Here is an 18,215-nt window from a genome sequence, read left to right as displayed (position 1 = left end):
GAAGGTGTTTCGCTTGTCATCCAAGAAGCTTCTTTGGTACGAAAGAACGGAGGAAGCTTCTTGGATGAGAAGTGAAACATCTTCAAAGAAAAGCAAATAAAGTCCAGTTGCCTCTTGAAAAAGCACCTTTGGGATAAGATCTCTTGCTTGAGAAGGGGGTTGGACTAGAAGACCTCCAAGGCCCCTTCCAGCTCGCTTGTTTTTATTGGGTTAGCTGACAGGGGAACTTCCTCCACAGGTCTAAAAACGCCTTCAGGACCTCACTGGGCTCCAGCCTCAGATCGCCTCAGGTATTTCCTGCAAAAACAAGAACATTAAAATGAAGTCAAACCTTAAAAGTTGCCATTGGGGAGATTGTTGACATCTAAGGTTAAAGACTTATGGAGGGGCTCCATCAGGATCGCCTCCCAGCCGAGGAGGAGCTGCAGTGCAAGAGAGCAGAAGGACCAGGAGCCCCTCCAGCCTTTGGGGCGATGCATCAACCAGGAAAAGCCCCCCAAGGTGGTGGGGGCCCTCCAGCCCCGGGCCCCTCTTCCTGGGGAGGGAGGGGGCGCGTGGGGGGGAGCTGGGGGAGGGGCTGCACGGGGCCTTCCTGGAGGCCAGAAGAGGCTGAGTGTCCACATATTAAGGGGGGGTCCTGGAGGGGATTCTGCCCCTGTAGATTTGAAAAGGGGGCTTTGGGGGCTCAGGAGCTGCAGGGAGGACCCCCCCTCCAGATTGCCCCCCCGGGTGGGGGAGGGGGACAAAGGGTGGGGCAAAAGAGGCACCTCCAAGATCAAAGGGAGACCTCCGCCTCATCTCCGCACTGAAGGAAAGCAACCCTCGGCACTGCGCAGGCGGCCTCTGGCTTGTTGAAGGAAGGCAGAAGCCGATTGGTCGCTCTTGGAGGACGGCGATTGGCAGGAGGACTGTTTGGGCGGTTTCTCCAAAGGAAAAGGCGGTACTTCTCGAGAAAAGGGCGTGAAGCCTCCACTTCCGGGAACGGAACGGGCAACGAGGGAGCTGCCTGGATCGACGAAAGAGGTGGCCGGAAGATACAGGTTTGGCGCAGGGGATGCTGGGAGTTGCAGTCTGGGAGGGTCTCTCCCGGTGAAAGGAGTCACACAGGGGGGCGGGCGGGGAAGGACTGTGAGAGGCGGAGGCGGAGGCCTGGGCCCTCCTGCGGGGAAGGGGATGCAGCCGTTACCCGCCTCTCTCTCTCCCCCTGCAGGAGGACGGAGGATCCCGGCGGGGGAAGGATGGAAGCGCCGCCTGAGAGGAGGAGGAGAGCGGGCAGCCCCGAGCGATGGAAAGGCCCTGATGTGCCGGGGGAGGCCGGGGGGCTCCGGGGATGCAGGAGAGATGAGCCCACGGGGACCCCGGGAAAGGGCGCTGCCTGGAGGGCGATGCAAGGAGGAGGAAACGTGCGGAGACCCCGAGACGGTCCTGGAGGACGGAGGAAGATCCCAGAATCCCCAAAGCATCCAGGAGGGAGGAAAGAAATACAGATGTGAAAAATCCTTCAAAAACAATGGGCATCTTCAGAGCCATCTAAGGATCCACTCATTAGGAAATCCATTTAAATGCCTCAAGTGCGGAAAGAGTTTCAGTGAATTGGGAACCCTTTATAGACATGAAAAGATCCACTTGGTAGAGAAAACAAATAAATGCCCGGTATGTGAAAAATCCTTCAAAACAAATGGAAATCTTCAAAGGCATCTAAGAATCCACTCAGTTGGAAACCCATATAAATGCTTTCAGTGTGGAAAGAACTTCAGTCGGACAAGAGATCTTACACAACACCAAAGAATCCACACAGGAGAGAAACCTTACAAGTGCCTGGAGTGTGAAAAAAGCTTCTGTCACAGCAGCAGCCTTTATAAGCATAAAAGACTCCATTTACAAATCCCTTACCAATGCAGGGAATGTGAAAAATACTTCAGAACAATTCAAATCCTTGAAAAACATCAAAGAATCCACTCGGAAAAGAAACTGAATAAATGCCTGGAGGGTGGAGGGTCTGGGAGATCCGAGAGTCCCCAAAGGATCAAAGAGGGAGAAAGGAAATATCAATGCCCAGAATGTGGAAAAACCTTCAAAAGAAATGGACATCTTCAAGACCATTTAAAAATTCACTCAGGAGAAAAGGAATATGAATGCCCAGAATGTGAAAAATCCTTCAGAACAAAAGACCTTCTTAAAAGCCATCTAAAAATCCATACAGAAGAAAAATCTTATAAATGCTTTGAGTGTGGAAAGAGCTTCCGGCACAAGAGCACCCATGACAGACATCAAAGAATACACACAGGAGAAAAACCTTATAAATGCTTTGAGTGTGGAAAGAGCTTCAGTCAGACAAGCACCCTTTATACACATCTAATAATCCACACAGGAGAAAAACCTCATAAATGCCTGGAGTGTGGAAAGAGCTTTGGTGATCGTAAAAGCCTTAATAGACATAAAAGGATCCACACAGGAGAAAAACCATATCAATGCCTGGAGTGTGGAAAGAACTTCAGTCATAGGAGCAGCCTTTATAGACATCTAAGAGAAACTGAAGAAATGCGTGGAGGGCGGAGGGTCCTTCGGAAGACCCGGGAATCGTTAAATGGTCCAGGACAGAGAAAAGAAATATGAATGCCCAGAATGTGAAAAATCCTTCCAAAGAGTGTGGAAAGACCTTCAGTCTTTTGGGAAACCTTCACAAACATCAAAGGATCTACTCAGGAGCAAAGCCCTATAAATGCCCTGAGTGTGAAAAGAGCTTCAAAAGGAGAAGTTCTCTGTATAGACATCAAATGCTTCACATAAGAGAAAAACCATATCAGGGCCTCGAGTGTGGAAAGAGTTTCTAGGAGAGATGTCTTTATAACCACAAAAGAATCCACGTGGGAGAATAACCAGATACAGTTAGTCCCCAACTTACAGCAGTTCATTTAGTGACTGTTCAAAGTTACAATGGCTCTGAAGAGAGTGGCTTATGGCTGTTTTTCACACTGACGTCACTTGATGAAAATTCAGATGCTTGTAAACTGACTCCTTTTTATGACAGTTGCAGTGTTCCGGGTTCATGTCACTTTTTGTGACCTTCCTGCAAGCAAAGTCAATGGGAAAACCAAATTCACTTCACCCTGTTACAATTGGAGTGATTTACAGAACTGGCAAGAAAGGTCATAAAATTCACTTCAATGTTTCACTTAGCAAGAAAAATTGGGGACTGAATTGTAGTTGTAAATCGAGGGCTGCCTGCAAATGCCTGGATAGTGGCAAGCGATTCACTTCACAGCAAACCCTTAATTCACATCAAAGAATCCACAGAGGAGAAAAACCATAGAAACCCCTTGAGCGAAGAGTGCTTCTTTCGATATCAAAGGATTCACATGAAAAAACTATAAACTTGTCTGAGTATGGAAAAACTTTTTGTCTGAGTAATTGAGAGTAGAATGAATAGAATTATTTATTGGCCAAGTCTGATTGGATACACAAGGAATCCGTCTTTGGTGCATAAACTCATTGTATATAAAAGCTTTGAGATAATCATGATCATAGTAATAAAACTACATGTCAAATTAAATATTTCATTTGGTCAAGTGTAATTAGACATGCAAGGAATATGTCTCCAGTGCAGAAGCTCTCGGTGTACATGGACAGCAACACAATAACAACAATAATAAATGGAAGAGATCTTGGAGGTATTGTGTTCCAATCACTTCAATTCACTTCACAAGAAACCCTTAATTCAAATCAAAGAATCCACAGAGGAGAAAAACCCTGTAAATGCCTTGAGTGAAGAGCTCTTCCTTCCATATCAAAGGATTTACATGGGGAAAAAAACTATAAACTTGCCTGTGTGTGGAAGGATCTTCAGTCATGATGTATATCTGAGTAATTGTGGGGATGGGAGGGGAGAATTCTTCATTGGCCTCTTTAAGGTCCTTCCCATGGTTCCTGCTGGTGAATTTCCTCTCATTCCAACACATTATTGTGTGGAAAAAGGAGCATAAAATTGTGCAATTTTGATAAGATCTAAGTTGGATTTTTTCTGAGTCTCTTTAATTGCTGGATCCCTCAATATTTGGAACTTGGCAAAATAAAGTCATGTGCCTTGGGGGGGGGGCGTCAGCATCATTAACCTACGCAGCATTTTCTTTTGAAAGTTGTTCAAGGGTGACAGGATTTTTTTTCCTGTCCTGGATGGCTGCATTACTTTAGGATTCAGAAAAAGGATTCTCACCTAAGCAGAAATAGAGGGCACTTACCTGGGATGATGCTACAAAACAGCATGGCAACAGAAAGGGAATGCAATGGGAGGTTGACCTGAGACTGTATAAATGAGTCTTAGGGAAGCTTCCCTGCAAAGGGGCAGTCTACACCCAATAATCTGCCTTTTGAGAGAAATGGGCAGCTTTAATAATTGGTTTGGTCACCTCCTACAGATATTTGCCTAGCATTGGGGTATGTAGAAAAGGTAGACGTGAAACATGTACAGGTATGATGACATAACAATGTTGATGTAATGACTGTAGGTGTTGTAGAAGGGAAAAATTTAAAAAAAACTGCTAAAAAAAGGTAGAACGGGTGAGGTTTGATAGGCCGCCTATCGTCTCTGGAATTCTGATGCCTTTATGACATCATTCATGCAGGCTAAACTGCCAGTTATCAGAGTGAATATCAGAGGTGGGTTGCTCCCAGTTCGGCTGAACCGGTAGTGCAGACATCACGCACACGAGAGAGCACACGAACGAACCGGTAGTAAAACCGGTACAAACCCAGCACTGTTGAAGATGCCTTCCAAGAGGTAAGTTGGTTACCAGGGAGAAAATGAGAACTCTCTGCTCTTTTTCTATTACTTTTATTTATTTGTCGATCATCTTAAATCATGTCTAATCTCCAAACTCAGGCCCCAAGTGTGGTGTGGAATTGAAAAGAACTTGATTTCTTGAATTTGAGACTTTTACCTCTGCAAATACAGACCATCAAGTAATTCAAGCGAAGCAAAACTAATGTTTTTAAAGAGTGTACAGAAACGAATGACACATATATTCACTGTCAGGAAACAAATGATGAAACAATAAAATACACTGAATGCTTGTGAAGTTTAAACAACAGAAGACATTGGTTCTAGATAACATTCCATAAATGACAAATTTATGTGTTTCATTAGTCTTTTATACCAGGGTTTGTATTTCTTGAAAGTTGCAGTTGTATTCAAACACTTTCAGAATACTTTTGTTCTCACATACCAAATAAAAAGCCTTAGTAAAGAAGGGGAAAACATCCATCTTAAACTTTAAAAAGAGGTTTTTTAAAGGTTAAGAATGCCACATTAAAAAGGCTAATATGCCATTTTAAATTTATGATAAAGCCTAAGATGTGAAGCAACAGGATCACATATTCCATTTAACTTGCTGTGAATTAACTTGCTTTCTTAGACTTTGCCTCAGCCTTCTCCTTCTCTGTTCTAGGCCTTTTCCCTTCTTTGGTTCTAGAATTTTCTTAAGGGGGGGCTGGGCTGAATAGGACATCTGTGAGCTGATGTGCAAAGTTATCCCTAGGAACCAATGTATCCAGTGCAGGATGCTCATTGCTACATATAGTAAAGGAGAAAAAACAACTCTTTATATCTTTATGGTTGTAGCACCCAGATCATTTCACTACCAAGACTCCAGGATGAGGAGTTTTTTGAGATTGTGTCCTGCGTACCTGAAAGAGAAGCCAGGATCCTCAGGGAAGTTTGGGAGACTTGCCCATTTATTTAGGTGTGACTTTTTATTAAATTTGGGGAGCAGCCTAACTCCCAGTGACTCCAGGTGACCCGAGTCCCTTCCAAATAAAAAGAGGGCAGTATTGAAGGGGATTTCCCCCTCTGCTGGGTTTTTTTTTTAAGAAGGCAGAAAGGAAGGATGAGAAAGGAAAAGGTGGATACAGGGAGGGAGGGGCTGGTAAGGCAGCTGGAGGGGTGAAGGGCTGGCAGACCCAACAATGCTTACTGTCTCTGGGATGTATTTTGCAGTTATTTTTCATGACAGTTGGATATATTGCCCCCAACTGTACAGATAGTACTAACTACATATGAGCAAGTTCTGCAGGATTATCTGGCACACGGCACATCCTCTCCACAACCGCTGTGTTACCTCCTGGGAAGAGAAAAGAGACTCCGGTATCCGAAGCAGCATATTAGATTGTCACTTTTCTTCCATATGAACAAGTATCAACCCCGTGAACTCCCAAATCTCTTTTTTCCATTATGTATTCCAAATAGGCTATGGTGTCAGAATTCCATTTTTTAATGGGTACCAGTATGTTCACAGGAACACTGGACAATAAAGGATATCTTATCAAACCTTTATTGCAATCATGGACAGTCCATTGGGGTTTGGTCAATGAAAAAACATAAACCTCAAAGTTTAGAAATTAATCATTCACCTTGAGGCAAACAAATCTAAATAAATACTTGTAAAGTAATAATACTATAGTTCTTATTTTATGACAAAAATCCAAAAAGTATGCCAAAAAATAAGGTGGCATCCTTGCATATAATATGGCATCCTAAATCAATCCTAGTCCAAAGCATTCTTAAAATGTTGGAAAATACAGACATTAAGACCCCTTTATAGCACAATCATGATGACTCCCAAGCCAATTTCCCCCCTCCCCAAGATGTGATACCCCCCCCCCCCCCCAAGGGAAGTCCTCACGACTGCATTTGCATGGCCGGCTGGCTGGTGTCAGGTTAACTTTCCTTGCAGTCAGCCTGTGAACCCAGTTGGGGCTCAGGATGTGCAAAGTCAGGAGTGGGAAGCTGTTGTGTGAATGGGGCCTCTGATCTTACCGAGTCCCCTTTGAGGTCCTTTCAGGCGATGACCCAGTTCCCCTCCTTCCCAGTGGATGGCCTGAGGCAAAGATGTCTCCCTTGGCTTCCCTCCTCCTGCTGGCTGCAAGGATGTCATGGAGGGCTACTCTCCAGGCTGCTCCCCCTCCCTCCTGCTTCAAGGATGGACCCCCCCCCCCGCCAGGAGTCCTTATGGGCTTTGCAAGAGAAAGGTCAAAAGAAAGCATAGAAATGGGGGACTTTTAACTATCCTGACAACTGTCCCTTGCAGCGGTTTCTGCTGGAAGACAAGGGGACCATCCAGGAAATCCAACTGACAGGAGTTTCAGATATCTGGGGAGAGTCTCTACTGACATTTGCAAAACCCATGTAAATTGTATCAAACAGGGAGAAGCTCTTTCACATCTGGCACAATGAAGGCCAAATCAGCTGTAGATTCAGCCACAGCACCTCCTGCTATTGGGCGGCGCTTCCTTCCTCCTCCGTCCTTCTGCAGGGGAGAGAGAAAGAGAGGCAGGTCAGGGCTGCGTCCCCTTCCCCAAAGGAGAGGCGCAGGCCAAAGCCGCCTCCTCTTACGGTCCTTCTAAGGTAAGGTGACCAGACGTCCCGATTCTTGCGGGACAATCACGCTTCCGCACAATTTGTCCCTTGTCCCGGGGCGTTCTTAAAAAGACCCGATTTTTGTGACCGGACCCGGAAGTAAGCCTGCCCCGCCCCCAGCCCTGTATACTCATCCCAGCCGGCCAGTATTTGGTCCCTTCTGTCCCCCGTTGCTCAGAAAAGCAACTCTGGGAAGGTCCTTTGCTAGCAGGCAGGTTCTAGGATGCCTGCCACCACCAAAGGACCTTCCCGGAGTTGCTTTTCTGAGCAACGGGGAGACAGAAGGGACGCAATCTCCTTTCATTCTCCCTCTGCCTCATTCACTCGTTCAGGCAGCAGAGAACGAAAGAAAATTGCATAGCCGAGAACAAAGGAGCCTGCAGCCTCCTTCATTCAAACGTTCAGGCAGCGGGGATGTGGGGGGGGGGGCTTTCTTGCACGCCTTCTTTCTCTGAAGCCGCGCCAGATTCAGCAAATAGGGCAGCGCGTGCCCTTAGGATTGTGCAACAGCCGAAGATCGCCTGGTTAAAAGGAGGAAGAGGAGGCTCTACTACTCCAGAGCCCATCCACGGGGGCAGGGATCCACACACACACACATACACACACACAGGGAGGGAGGAGAGACAGACACACAGAGAATGACAGAGAGAGAGACAGAGGGAAGGAGGGAGGAGTGTGTGAGGAGGGGGGATTTTCTAAACCCCATTGAATCCAGAGGAGGAGAGAGAGAGAGAGAGAGAAAGAGGGAGTGTGTGCACAGGAGTGGAGATTGTCTAAAAGTTCCATTGAATCCAGAGGAGGGGAGAGAGAGAGAGAGAGAGAGAAAGAGGGAGGGTGTGCACAGGAGTGGGGATTTTCTAAAACTCCCATTGAATCCAGAGGAGGGGAGAGGGGGAGAGAAAGAGGGAGGGTGTGCACAGGAGTGGGGATTTTCTAAAACTCCCATTGAATCCAGAGGAGGGGTGTGTTTGTGTGTGTGTGTTTGTGTGTGTGTGTGTGTGTGTGAGAGAGAGAGAGACTATCACTAAGTATTGTAGCTTATGATTCTTGATGAATGTATTCTATTTTTTTTTTATGTACATCGAAGACAAATTCCTTGTGTGTCCAATAACACTTGGCTAATAAACTATTCTACTCTACTCATTTCTATTTCAATTCTAATAAGGAGTTTAGCTGCTCTCTCTTGAAAATGTAAGCTATCATAATGCAAGCTAGCTATAGCTTTCAAACAGTTCATTTAGTGACAAAAGTTACAATGGCATTGAAAAAAGTGACTGATTACCATTTTTCACACTTAGCGACCATTTTTCACACTTAGCGACCGTTGAAGCATCCTCATGGTCACGTGATCAAAGTTTTGATGTTTGGCAACAGATTCACATTTATGATGCTTTCAGTGTCCTGGGGTCATGTAATCGCCTTGTGTGACCTTTTGACAAAATATAAATTTTTTAATCAAGCCGCCGCCGCTCCCCCCCCCGCCCCCGGTAAATGGTGTCCCTCTTTACCAATCTGAAAATCTGGTCACCTTATTCTAATGATGCTGGAGACAGACACGGCCTCCTTCGCAGCGTCCCATCTCCCTCCCGGCCCGCCTGGCTGCCCGGCTAGGCTTCCGGCTCTCAGGCCCCCCTTCTCCGAGAAAGACCCTCCCGGACTGCGACTCCCAGCATCCCCTGCGCCAAACCTGCATCATCCGGTCTCTTCTGTCGCGGATTCTGGCAGTTTCCCCGTTCTCCGTTTAGTTTCCGGAAGTGGAGGTTTCGCGCCCTTTTTGCCAGAAACTCAGCTGGTTCCAAAGGTGGTCCTGCCAATCGCCGCCTTCCCAAGAGCAACCAATCGGCGGCCGCCTTCCTTCAAAGCGCCATAAGGCGCCTGCGCGTTGCCGAGTCTTGTTAAGGTTCCCCCAAGGAGGAGCCGGTTTGCTTCCCCCTCACCCGCATCCAGGCAGACAGATGGGGTGGGGCTTCTGTGGCTGTGGCTTCACCCCCTCCACTCGAGGTCTCGCCCTAAGCAAGTTCGGGGGGGACGACACCTTTCTTTTGGAGGGACCGCCCCAAGGCGTCCTTCAGCCAATCGCCGCCATCTCCAGAGCAACCAATTTGCGTCCTCCAGAGAGTGCCTGCCCCCCCAAGTCCCTCCCTGTTCATGTGCCGAGGCGAGGGGCGTCTCCCTTTGATCTTTGAGGTCCCGGATTTCCTCCGTCTCCCCCCGCCCACATCCAGGCAGGCGGCGGTTGAGGGGACGTTCAGGGCCTCTGACTTTCCCCCCCATCCGGGCCCCTTCCTAGACAAGGCCGGGGGTATGTGGAGGTCGGGGGCAACCAACCAAGAGAGCGCTGAAGGGGCCACAGATTTGACCTCATTTTAATGTTCTTGTTGTTTTGCACTAAAACCTGAGGTAATCTGAGGCTGGAGCCCAGTGAGATTCTCCAGGTGTTTTTAGCCATATGGAGGAAGTTCCCTTCTCAGCTAACAGAATAAGAACAACCAAGCTGGAGGGGGCCTTGGAGGTCGTCTAGTCCAACCCTCTGCTCAAACAGGAGATCTTACCCCAAAGGAGCTTTTTCAAGAGGCAACTAGACTTCGTTTTCCCTTGAAAATGTTTCACTCCTCATCCAAGAAGCTTCTTCAGTTGTGACATCTTCAGTCAGAACCGAGGAAGCTTCTTGGATGAGGAGTGAAACATCTTCAAAAATAAGAAAGTCCAGTTGCCTCTTGGGGGGGGGGAAACCCACCCTGACCTGGAGGACGGAGAATTTAGCTATGCAATTTGGGATGAACACCCTTTGGATGGCGTGGGGGTAGGAATAGATTACCAGGGGGGAAATTGCAGACTACAAGAACCATTTGCACTACTAAGGTGACCCTGAGGACAAAGATAAATCTCCAACTGGCCTCAACGACCCTCTCAAAGTTTGGCGATTGAGTGGAAATGCTAGCTGGAAACTGTGGACAGTTGGATCATTTTTCTACCAAATTGGGCTAGTTTTGCAGATTTATTGCAGGAAAAATTTTGACCTTTGTGCGTTCCAATTTAGGGGCTATTTTGGAGTATTTTTAAAGTTCTGTACAGATAGTCCTTGAGTTATAACTATTTGCTTATTGACTCTCCAAAGTTCTAGCAACACTGAAGAAAGTAACCTTGACCAGTTTTCACATTTATAACTGTTCCAGCAATCCTGTCTTCAAAATCCAGGCATGACCTGGGATTAAGACCCATCCCGAGGGTGCCTGATTCACAGGGTGCAGTTCACCCAATGATGGCTGGTTAGGGGGGTTTATGTGCCAAGGGCCCCTCTGCTGGCTTGGAGGATTTCTGGCCCAAGGGCCCCTCTGCTGGCTTGGGGGACTTTCCCATGTTGATGGTCCAGGAGTTACCCACTGGAATCTTAACCATCCATACTATGGGAAGCAAGCCCAATTTAGTGGTGTTTCATCCACTAGCTGCAGCCCAATTTCTGGTGGCTGGTAAGTGGAGGATGTTTGCCAAATCCCTTCTTGCTGGCTGGGTTGAAAATCCCATCTTGCTAGGAATTCTGTCTTCCACTCAGTTGCAGGGCATTGGCTCATTCCAAATATCCCCGTTTGGTAGGAGTCAAAATCTCCAGGGTTTTTTCCAAGCCTCGGCTGGGGGGAAGGAGGAGTAGTATGCACTCACATTTAGTTGTCCGGAATGGTCCAGGATCTCCATCGGAGCTGATTGCATGTGGGTGGCTGGAATCTCCATCAGATCTTCCATTCCACTTCTTTGTATCCCCCACAGGCTGGGCTTCTTGCCAACGGTAATAAATTTAAAAGCGAAACTGCTTTTACCTTTGCAGATTTGCAGAGGAACGCCTCATCTCAACTTCTTATCTCAAAAGGCTTTCTCCTAATTGTTCGTTGATGTTTTACGCTGACCGGTGTGGTTCAGCATTGGAGAAACAGCAAACCTCACAAGCCCCCCCCCCGCCCCCGCCGTGAGAGTGAGGTGCTGGTGATTATTTTGAAAAGAGAGTTGGAATGATGTCAGCGTTCCAAATACCATGTAGAATTAAATCAGAGTCAAAGGCAAAACTATGCTTAAAGTTTCAATTTAATAAAGCAGGCATGTTGGCATAGTGCGATGTTCCCGTGGTTCGTCCATGAGGCCAATGTGGAGAAAAGACAGGATACAATCTTTCTCGGGATGGAGCGACCCAGATTGGGGGTCTGAGAGCCCCTTTTATTGAGATAGGACACAGCAGGAAGAGCAATAGCATGTGGTTAAAACAGCCTGTAAAAGTACAATTTCTAATCTACTGCTCAGGGAAGTTCTGTCTATGTATGGTCAAATCCTGGGTGTCATTGGTAGGGCACATCTCAGGATGTTATGTTATGAACTATCAGGATGTTATGGAGTTTTAGGAGTTTGTTTTCTCCTGTGTGGTTCAGCGTGGCTCTGCATGCCCCGTTATCCACTGGGCCATGGGTGACCCACACCTACACAAGGAACTATATTACAACAGCATAGTGCTGTGGGGATTCCAATTCTGGAAGATACATCAGAATCCCACCCAGTTAAAAGTTAATGATCTTGTCCCCACACCCACAGTCCATCACATGGTCCAATCTCCTTCTTCCACCTGGCGTCCATGCCCAGCTTCTTCCGGTCAGGTGTACTGATGTGGAGACAAAGGATGACCTTGGCTTCTAGCAAAGAATGAAAAACAATACATTCCAAAATCCTACTCCTTCTAACCCCCCCCCCCTTCCATTGAATAAACTTAAAGAAACAGCATAATGAAATAAGAGAAAATGTGGCAGGCCAAAATTCTTTAAAAAAAATTTTTTTTTATTATTTTGTTACATAAACAACACATGCCCACACCAGTGGGAAAAGAAAAAATCAAAAAACAAAAAAGACAAAAAACAAAAAACAAGGCAGGGGAAAAAAAGGAAAGACAAAAGAGAAAAAGAAAAAAACAACAACACAGGTAAATAATTAAAGAAGTATATCAGCTGGTTACAACATGTTTTGGTGCATCTCTTCCATTAATTCATATTAATTCAAATATCTTAACTCAAATGTTTACCATATTGACATCATTATACCTCCACTTTTAGTTGACTACAGTTATTTAAACATCTTTCATCCTTAACTATGCCAAAGATTTAATCCATAACCACATGCTAGCATTTCATTTACTTGTTTGTAAAATCCTCTATTAGCATCAAATCCTCATATCCTGTTTTAGCTAAACATCCATAATATTTAATACCAAAAATTCCATCTTCCATGTATATAGTTTATTATCATTCTCCTTTCTTTATGTAATTATATCGTATATCGTAACATTTTCCCCATATTAGTTAACATTTAACTGTATATAGTTTTATTTTTTAATAGTGATAATTATTGTGATTAATAACCTTTGTATATGGTCCAAAAATATTTCCAAACTTCCCTTCTCATGTCCAATTATTATTTATCATATCAACTCCACATTATATACATTACTATCATTATCAATTATTATTCAACTATGTCTATTACAAATAAGGATAATTAGGTTTAGCTAATTTTGAATTGTATTCTTCCATCTATCAGCCTGTGTCTCTCCAATAACAAAACCTCCTTAATCCTATTACCATTCGTGGAACAAGTTCTACAAACGTCTTTATAAGCAAGTCCAAACAGGAATATCTTTGCACCTTTTTGCTTAAGATGCCTCTCATATAATGTCCTACGCGTTGTCCTACGCTTGTTGCACTTTTCATCTTGTCTTTAATTCTTAGTGGTGGTATCGAAAATTTTGCAAATGATGTTTCATAAAGTATAAATTATTTAATGCTTCTCATTCCTCCTGCGCTCTGTCTTTTGAAATAAATCTTCTGTATGGCTGCCCCCCCCTTCAAACGTTGCATCTCTTTCTCCCTCCGAAGTAAACCAGATGCCTGGAGTGTCAGCAAGTTGAGAATCTTTAAGCCAGATGTCCGGAATGTCAGCAAATTGAGAATCTTCATTTCTGACATCCTTCATTTGTATTTCAGGAACATTCAAACATTCAACATTCTCACTTTTTTCTTCATATTTTGATGTTAAAAACAGCAAATAGTCCAGGTTTTTTTCAAATCTATCATACGTGTCAGACAACTTTTGTAACGCGAAAAAAATCATTTGAAATGAATCATTTGAAACTGGCATAGACGCCATATTTGTGACGCAGTTAGTATTTTTTCCTTTAGAGGCTTTAAGTTATTTGCAAGTAAAAGCAAGCTGGGAGCTGTGCAATCTTATCTGATCTTAGACCAACACAGCCAAGCAATAAAAGTGTCAAATTGTAGGGAGCCAAATTATAGTAAATTGGTTTACAGCCCACTTACAGGGAGTCAGAGGAGATGTTGAAGTAATCTTTCCTTTGTCCATGTAAATAGCATTTAAAACATTTAAGAAATAGGGTAACCACCGGCCATAAACACATTAAAAAAATCCAATTTGCCGCTAGATTCTTCTGTTCTTTGGTTTCAATTAGCTTAAATTTTTATGCGGACCATGTCTCTCTGAGTAATAAAATCACCTTACCAGTTGGAAACACTTACGCCCTTCTTAGGGGCAACCTGCAGTTTCGGTTAGCTTACAGCTAATCCAGAAGTCACTGGCAAAGGAGGTTAAATTCCAAGCCCCCCAGAGACTTTGCGAACGTCTCTGGGGTCACTGGATCTCCTCCAACCTTTCACTGTCTCTCCAGGACAGCTTGGGTCCGAAAAGGACCGTCCAATTTCCTTCGGAATAGAGGAATTTCAGGAATAGCCTGAAAATCCGTCTTCTCACTTCTAAGCCCCGCCTTCTTCCAGGCCAAAATTCTAAAAGGAATATAAATGCAGGCCTGACAAAGGGATGGAAATCCATACACTTGAGACATTGGAAGAAGCCCTGCGAGGAGTTTCTGCTGCCGAAGTGCAGGAAATCTCGCCCCCCTCTCCTGCAAATCGTCCTTTCAAAGAGAAGTTTCACCAGGATGAAGGTGATACAAACACCGCCTTCAGCCACCTCCATCCTGGTGAAACTCCTCTTTGAAAGGATGTTCTGCAGGTGTGTGTGTGGGGGGGGAGATTTCCTGCACTTCAGCAGCAGCATATCTTCGCAGGTATTCCGATGTCCCAAATGTATGCATTTTAATGCCTACAAGAGGTCGCTTCTCACCTGCATATTCACATTGAAGGCTCGAAAGGGGGCGTTTTGCAAATGGCTTGAAAAATGGGGAGGGAGATATTCCTGCCTCCCCCCCCTGTTCTGAAGGTCAGCACAGACTGAGAACAGGATAAGAGACGGAATCCCCCCTCCCTATTTTCAAGAGGTTTGAAAATTTGAAATTTCCATTTCGAGCCTTCAGCATATTCCAGGACTGAAGGCAGGCGGGAGGGAGGATTTTGTCTCTTATCCTGTTTTTAGTCTGTTACCTTCAGAACAGGGGGGGAGGCAGGAATATCCCCCTCCATATTTTCAAACGGTTTGCAAAAACGTTCCATGTCAAGCCTTCAGCATATTGCAGGATTGAAGGCTTAGAATGAAGCATTTTTGCGAACGGCTTGAAAATGGGGAGATTTTCCTTCCTCTTACCCTGTTCTGAAGCTCAGCAGACTCAGAACAGGATAAGAGGCAAACTCCCCCCCTCCCTTTTCCTGGCAATCATTCTTTCCGTGGGAATCTCATCGCAGACGCACATACCCCAAATGCTCTATCCAAAGCCTTCTCTGTGTCTGTAGAGAGCGACCAGGAAAGGATGTTGTGTATGTGTGTGTGAGAAAGAGATCCCTAACCCCCACCCCCTCCCCAGGCAGCCACATCCCTCCACTAACCTGCTTTCCTGCTCCATTCTCCACTACCAGATGCAGGGCAAGAAAAGTAGTTTGTTAATTTACTTCCAACTTCGTGAGATTTTTTGGGGGGGGGAGGGGGAGGACTTGGAAGGTATTTTCTGGTATTATTTTTTTTAACCATAGGCACAGTGTCTACTTTTCTCGTCCTGCACGTGGAGCGGAGAATGGAGCTAGAAAGCAAGTTAGTGAAGGGATGTGGCTGCCTTGGAGGGGGAGTGTGTGTGTGTGTGTGTGTGTGTGTGTGTGTGTGTGTGTGTGTTCGTTCGTTCTGCCAGGAAGCCCCCCCCCCCCTTGGCCAGAGCAGCACAGTCAGTTTTTCCCCACCAGGCAAGCAGGGCAGGCGAAGGCCAGGATGCAAGGAGAACTTGCAGATGGTGGGATGGAGAGGGTGGGGCTGGTGTGCTTGCTGCTTCCTGCACCGGAAAAATAATAAGCCCACCCCCTCTAATAAGCTCAAGGCCATATTTCGTGGGTCAAAAAATATAAGCTTTACTATTGGTTTCAGCTTCAGTAGAAGGACCGTTTCACTATTTCCTTTATTCTTATGGTATGTTCAGTGTTTTCCCTATTCTCTCTTACCTCAATAGTTTAACTAGCATCACATCACCAATTATTTAAAAATTGTTTTGCGTCATCGCATTTTTTTTTTTGAAGGGCTGCAACTCTTGCAAATTGTGCAAGGGATGCAAGTTCAACTGTATTCAGTGTACATTCCTATATCTCCCTCGCAAATTATAAAGAATTGTTTGTCCCCTTTGCTCCCTGAAATTATTACTATCCTGCACTGGGTACATTGGTTCCTCTGAAAAACGCCCATAGATGTCCTATACAACCAGCATCCTACCCATCTCCCCTCCCCCAGCAAAAAAAACCACTTGAAAAATGGTCTAAAAGATGAGAAAACTGAGGCACAGTCTAAGAAAGCAAGTTGATTCAGAGCAAGTTATACTGTGTGATCCTTTGACCCCCCATTTTAGGCTTCATCACTAATTTAAAATGGCATTTTAACAGGCAGTATCCCATTGTATGCATGTTTTCCTTCTTGACTAAGGCTCTTTATTCCATATCAGAGAACTTGCTTTTTCAGGAACTACACAACAGAATATTCTGTGTTTCTTTGAACAATCAGTGTATTTTATCCTTTCATCATTTCTTTACTAACCCAGAATCGTTTGACACCCCCGCTAATAAATGTTTGCTTGGATTATTTGATGATCTGCATTTTCAGGTGGACCAAGAAGCCCCTTTGCTCCTTCCTCTCAATGTCTCTCAAATTCAGGTAATCAATATATATATAAGATATATAAACTATAGAAAACTTTGGGCCCGAGTCTGGAGATTAAGACTTGCTTAAAAAGTCAAATAATGAAAAGCAACAGAAAAACTTCACGAGCAATCAGTGTATTTTATCCTTTCATTATTTCTTTACTGACACTGAATGTATGTACCATTTGACACCCCATCCTTAATAAATGTTTTTGCTTGGCTTGGAGTATTTGATGATCTTCATTTTCAGTTGGACAAAGAAGCCCCTTTGCTCCTCTCAGTCTCTTAAATTCAGGCAATCAAGTTCTATAATAAACTTGGTGCCTGAGTTTGGAGAGGAAGAGTTGATTTAAAAGGATCAGAAATGAAAAGCAACAGAAAAAGAGCTGGTCTTCTCATTTTCACCCTGCTTCCCTCTAAGAAGGGGCCAAATGGGCATTTTCGCCCTTTCAATACAACCCTGATAAATTGGCTGCAAATAAAGGGATGATTTCCCAGACTTCGGGAGTCCTGAAGACTAACTTACCTCTTGGAGGGGATCTTCACTCTGACAACTGGCTTTTTAGCCTGCATGGATGAGGTCATAAAGCCATCAGAATTCCAATGGAGATGACAGGTGGCTTCCAAAGCTCACCTGCTCCATCTTTTCTACTCAAACCAATACTAGGCAAATGTTTTAGTAGGTGACCAAACCGATGACTAAAGCTGCCCAACTCTCATTTTTCCACAAAAGGCATATTTTTGGATATAGAAAGCCCCTGTCAAGGGAAGCTCCACTCATTAATGTAGCTCTGGATGAACTTCCCATCGCATTCCCTTTGTGCTGCCATGCTGTTGTGTGTTTTGTTCCATCGTCCCAGGTGAGCTTCCTCCATTATTTCTGCTTAGCTGAGAACCTTTTTCTAAACCCCAAAGTATTGTTAGATGGTGCCGAGTTTAAAGACGGGGAGAGAATTTTTCTCCTCAAATTGTGAACTGGATTGAACTGGACAATTGTGTTGATCTCCTTTTGGGGCAGACAGTCTACAATTCCGGGCACAGCAGCACCGGCTTTAGGCCGGGCAGAGGGAGGACTGGACCCTGTGTCAGAGCAGCTCTCAACTGCAGACCTTGGACAGGGATCAGGCAAGCATCTCGTCCACAGCTGCCCAGTTGGGAATCCAACATTTCTGAACTACTGACAGATTAACACCCAGGCTAGTACAAGGCCTCTAGAGCCTCCCCAAAGTCTATAAAAATCTGTGTAATTTAAACCATTGTTTCTTGGACCACCTTCTGGAGCAAAGAAAATTTCAGAAAGAACTAGAAGGGACCTTGGAGGTCTTCTATCCCAGCCCCTGGCTCAAGCAGGAGAGCCCAGACCATCTCAGGCAAGTGACTGTCAAGTGTCTTCTTAAAAACTTCCCCTGGCCCCCTCCCCAGGATTCAGGAAAGCCTTCAGAGGCTGTTGAAAGCAAAAATCCCTCCCTGCGTGGAGGTTGTGCGCGCAATGGTGGGCATACACCATTTTCTCACACCTTTAGAAAAAGATTAGCAATCATTCGTATAGGGCCAAAAGAGTAGAACACAAGACCTCCAAGATCCCTTCCAATTATTGTTGTTATTGTTATGGTGTTGCTCTGCATGTACACCTAGAGCTTCTGCACTGAAGACATATTCCTTGCATGTCTAATTACACTTGACCAAATAAAATA

The 18,215-nt window shown here is 45.1% G+C and overlaps 1 protein-coding gene and 1 long non-coding RNA gene across 4 annotated transcripts; one reads left to right on the top strand and one right to left on the bottom strand.

Moving 5' to 3' along the window:
• Window positions 1-937: 937 nt before the first annotated feature.
• Window positions 938-4,752, top strand: LOC106552594 (uncharacterized). 2 transcript variants are annotated; one of them, XM_014070909.2, is made up of 2 exons: window positions 938-1,040; window positions 1,211-2,756. In XM_014070909.2, the coding sequence occupies exon 2, from the start codon at window positions 1,300-1,302 to the stop codon at window positions 2,614-2,616; it is 1,317 nt and encodes a 438-aa protein (XP_013926384.2). In that variant the 5' UTR covers window positions 938-1,040; window positions 1,211-1,299; the 3' UTR covers window positions 2,617-2,756. The 2 variants fall into 2 exon arrangements, with proteins under 2 accessions (XP_013926384.2, XP_087560659.1); XM_087704533.1 differs by lacking the exon at window positions 938-1,040 and having other exon boundaries at window positions 1,115-2,521; window positions 2,689-4,752.
• Window positions 4,753-4,815: 63 nt separating this feature from the next.
• Window positions 4,816-9,423, bottom strand: LOC148048522 (uncharacterized). 2 transcript variants are annotated; one of them, XR_015695464.1, is made up of 3 exons: window positions 9,099-9,423; window positions 8,694-8,840; window positions 4,816-7,301 (listed from the first exon to the last, which is right to left on the bottom strand). It is a non-coding gene; the product is annotated as an uncharacterized LOC148048522 (long non-coding RNA). The 2 variants fall into 2 exon arrangements; XR_015695463.1 differs by lacking the exon at window positions 9,099-9,423 and adding an exon at window positions 8,940-9,047.
• Between the last annotated feature and the right edge of the window lie 8,792 nt (window positions 9,424-18,215).

This window comes from Thamnophis sirtalis, unplaced genomic scaffold (assembly GCF_051295495.1).
Source record: "Thamnophis sirtalis isolate CommonGarterSnake01/CBP01778 unplaced genomic scaffold, rThaSir2_p1.2 scaffold_2, whole genome shotgun sequence".
NCBI lineage: Eukaryota > Metazoa > Chordata > Lepidosauria > Squamata > Natricidae > Thamnophis > Thamnophis sirtalis.
The sequence above is the reverse complement of the archived record's forward strand: the minus strand, read 5'-3'. Positions and strand labels throughout refer to the sequence as shown.

What these genes read in the sequence shown, in the direction of transcription:
- LOC106552594 (XM_087704533.1), top strand. Translation starts at nt 1,174, where the DNA reads ATGCAGCCGTTACCCGCCTCTCTCTCTCCCCCTGCAGGAGGACGGAGG. An exon ending in TAGGAGCAGCCTTTATAGAC is followed by an intron (nt 2,522 to 2,688) that starts ATCTAAGAGAAA and finishes ACCTTCACAAAC; the next exon opens with ATCAAAGGATCTACTCAGGA.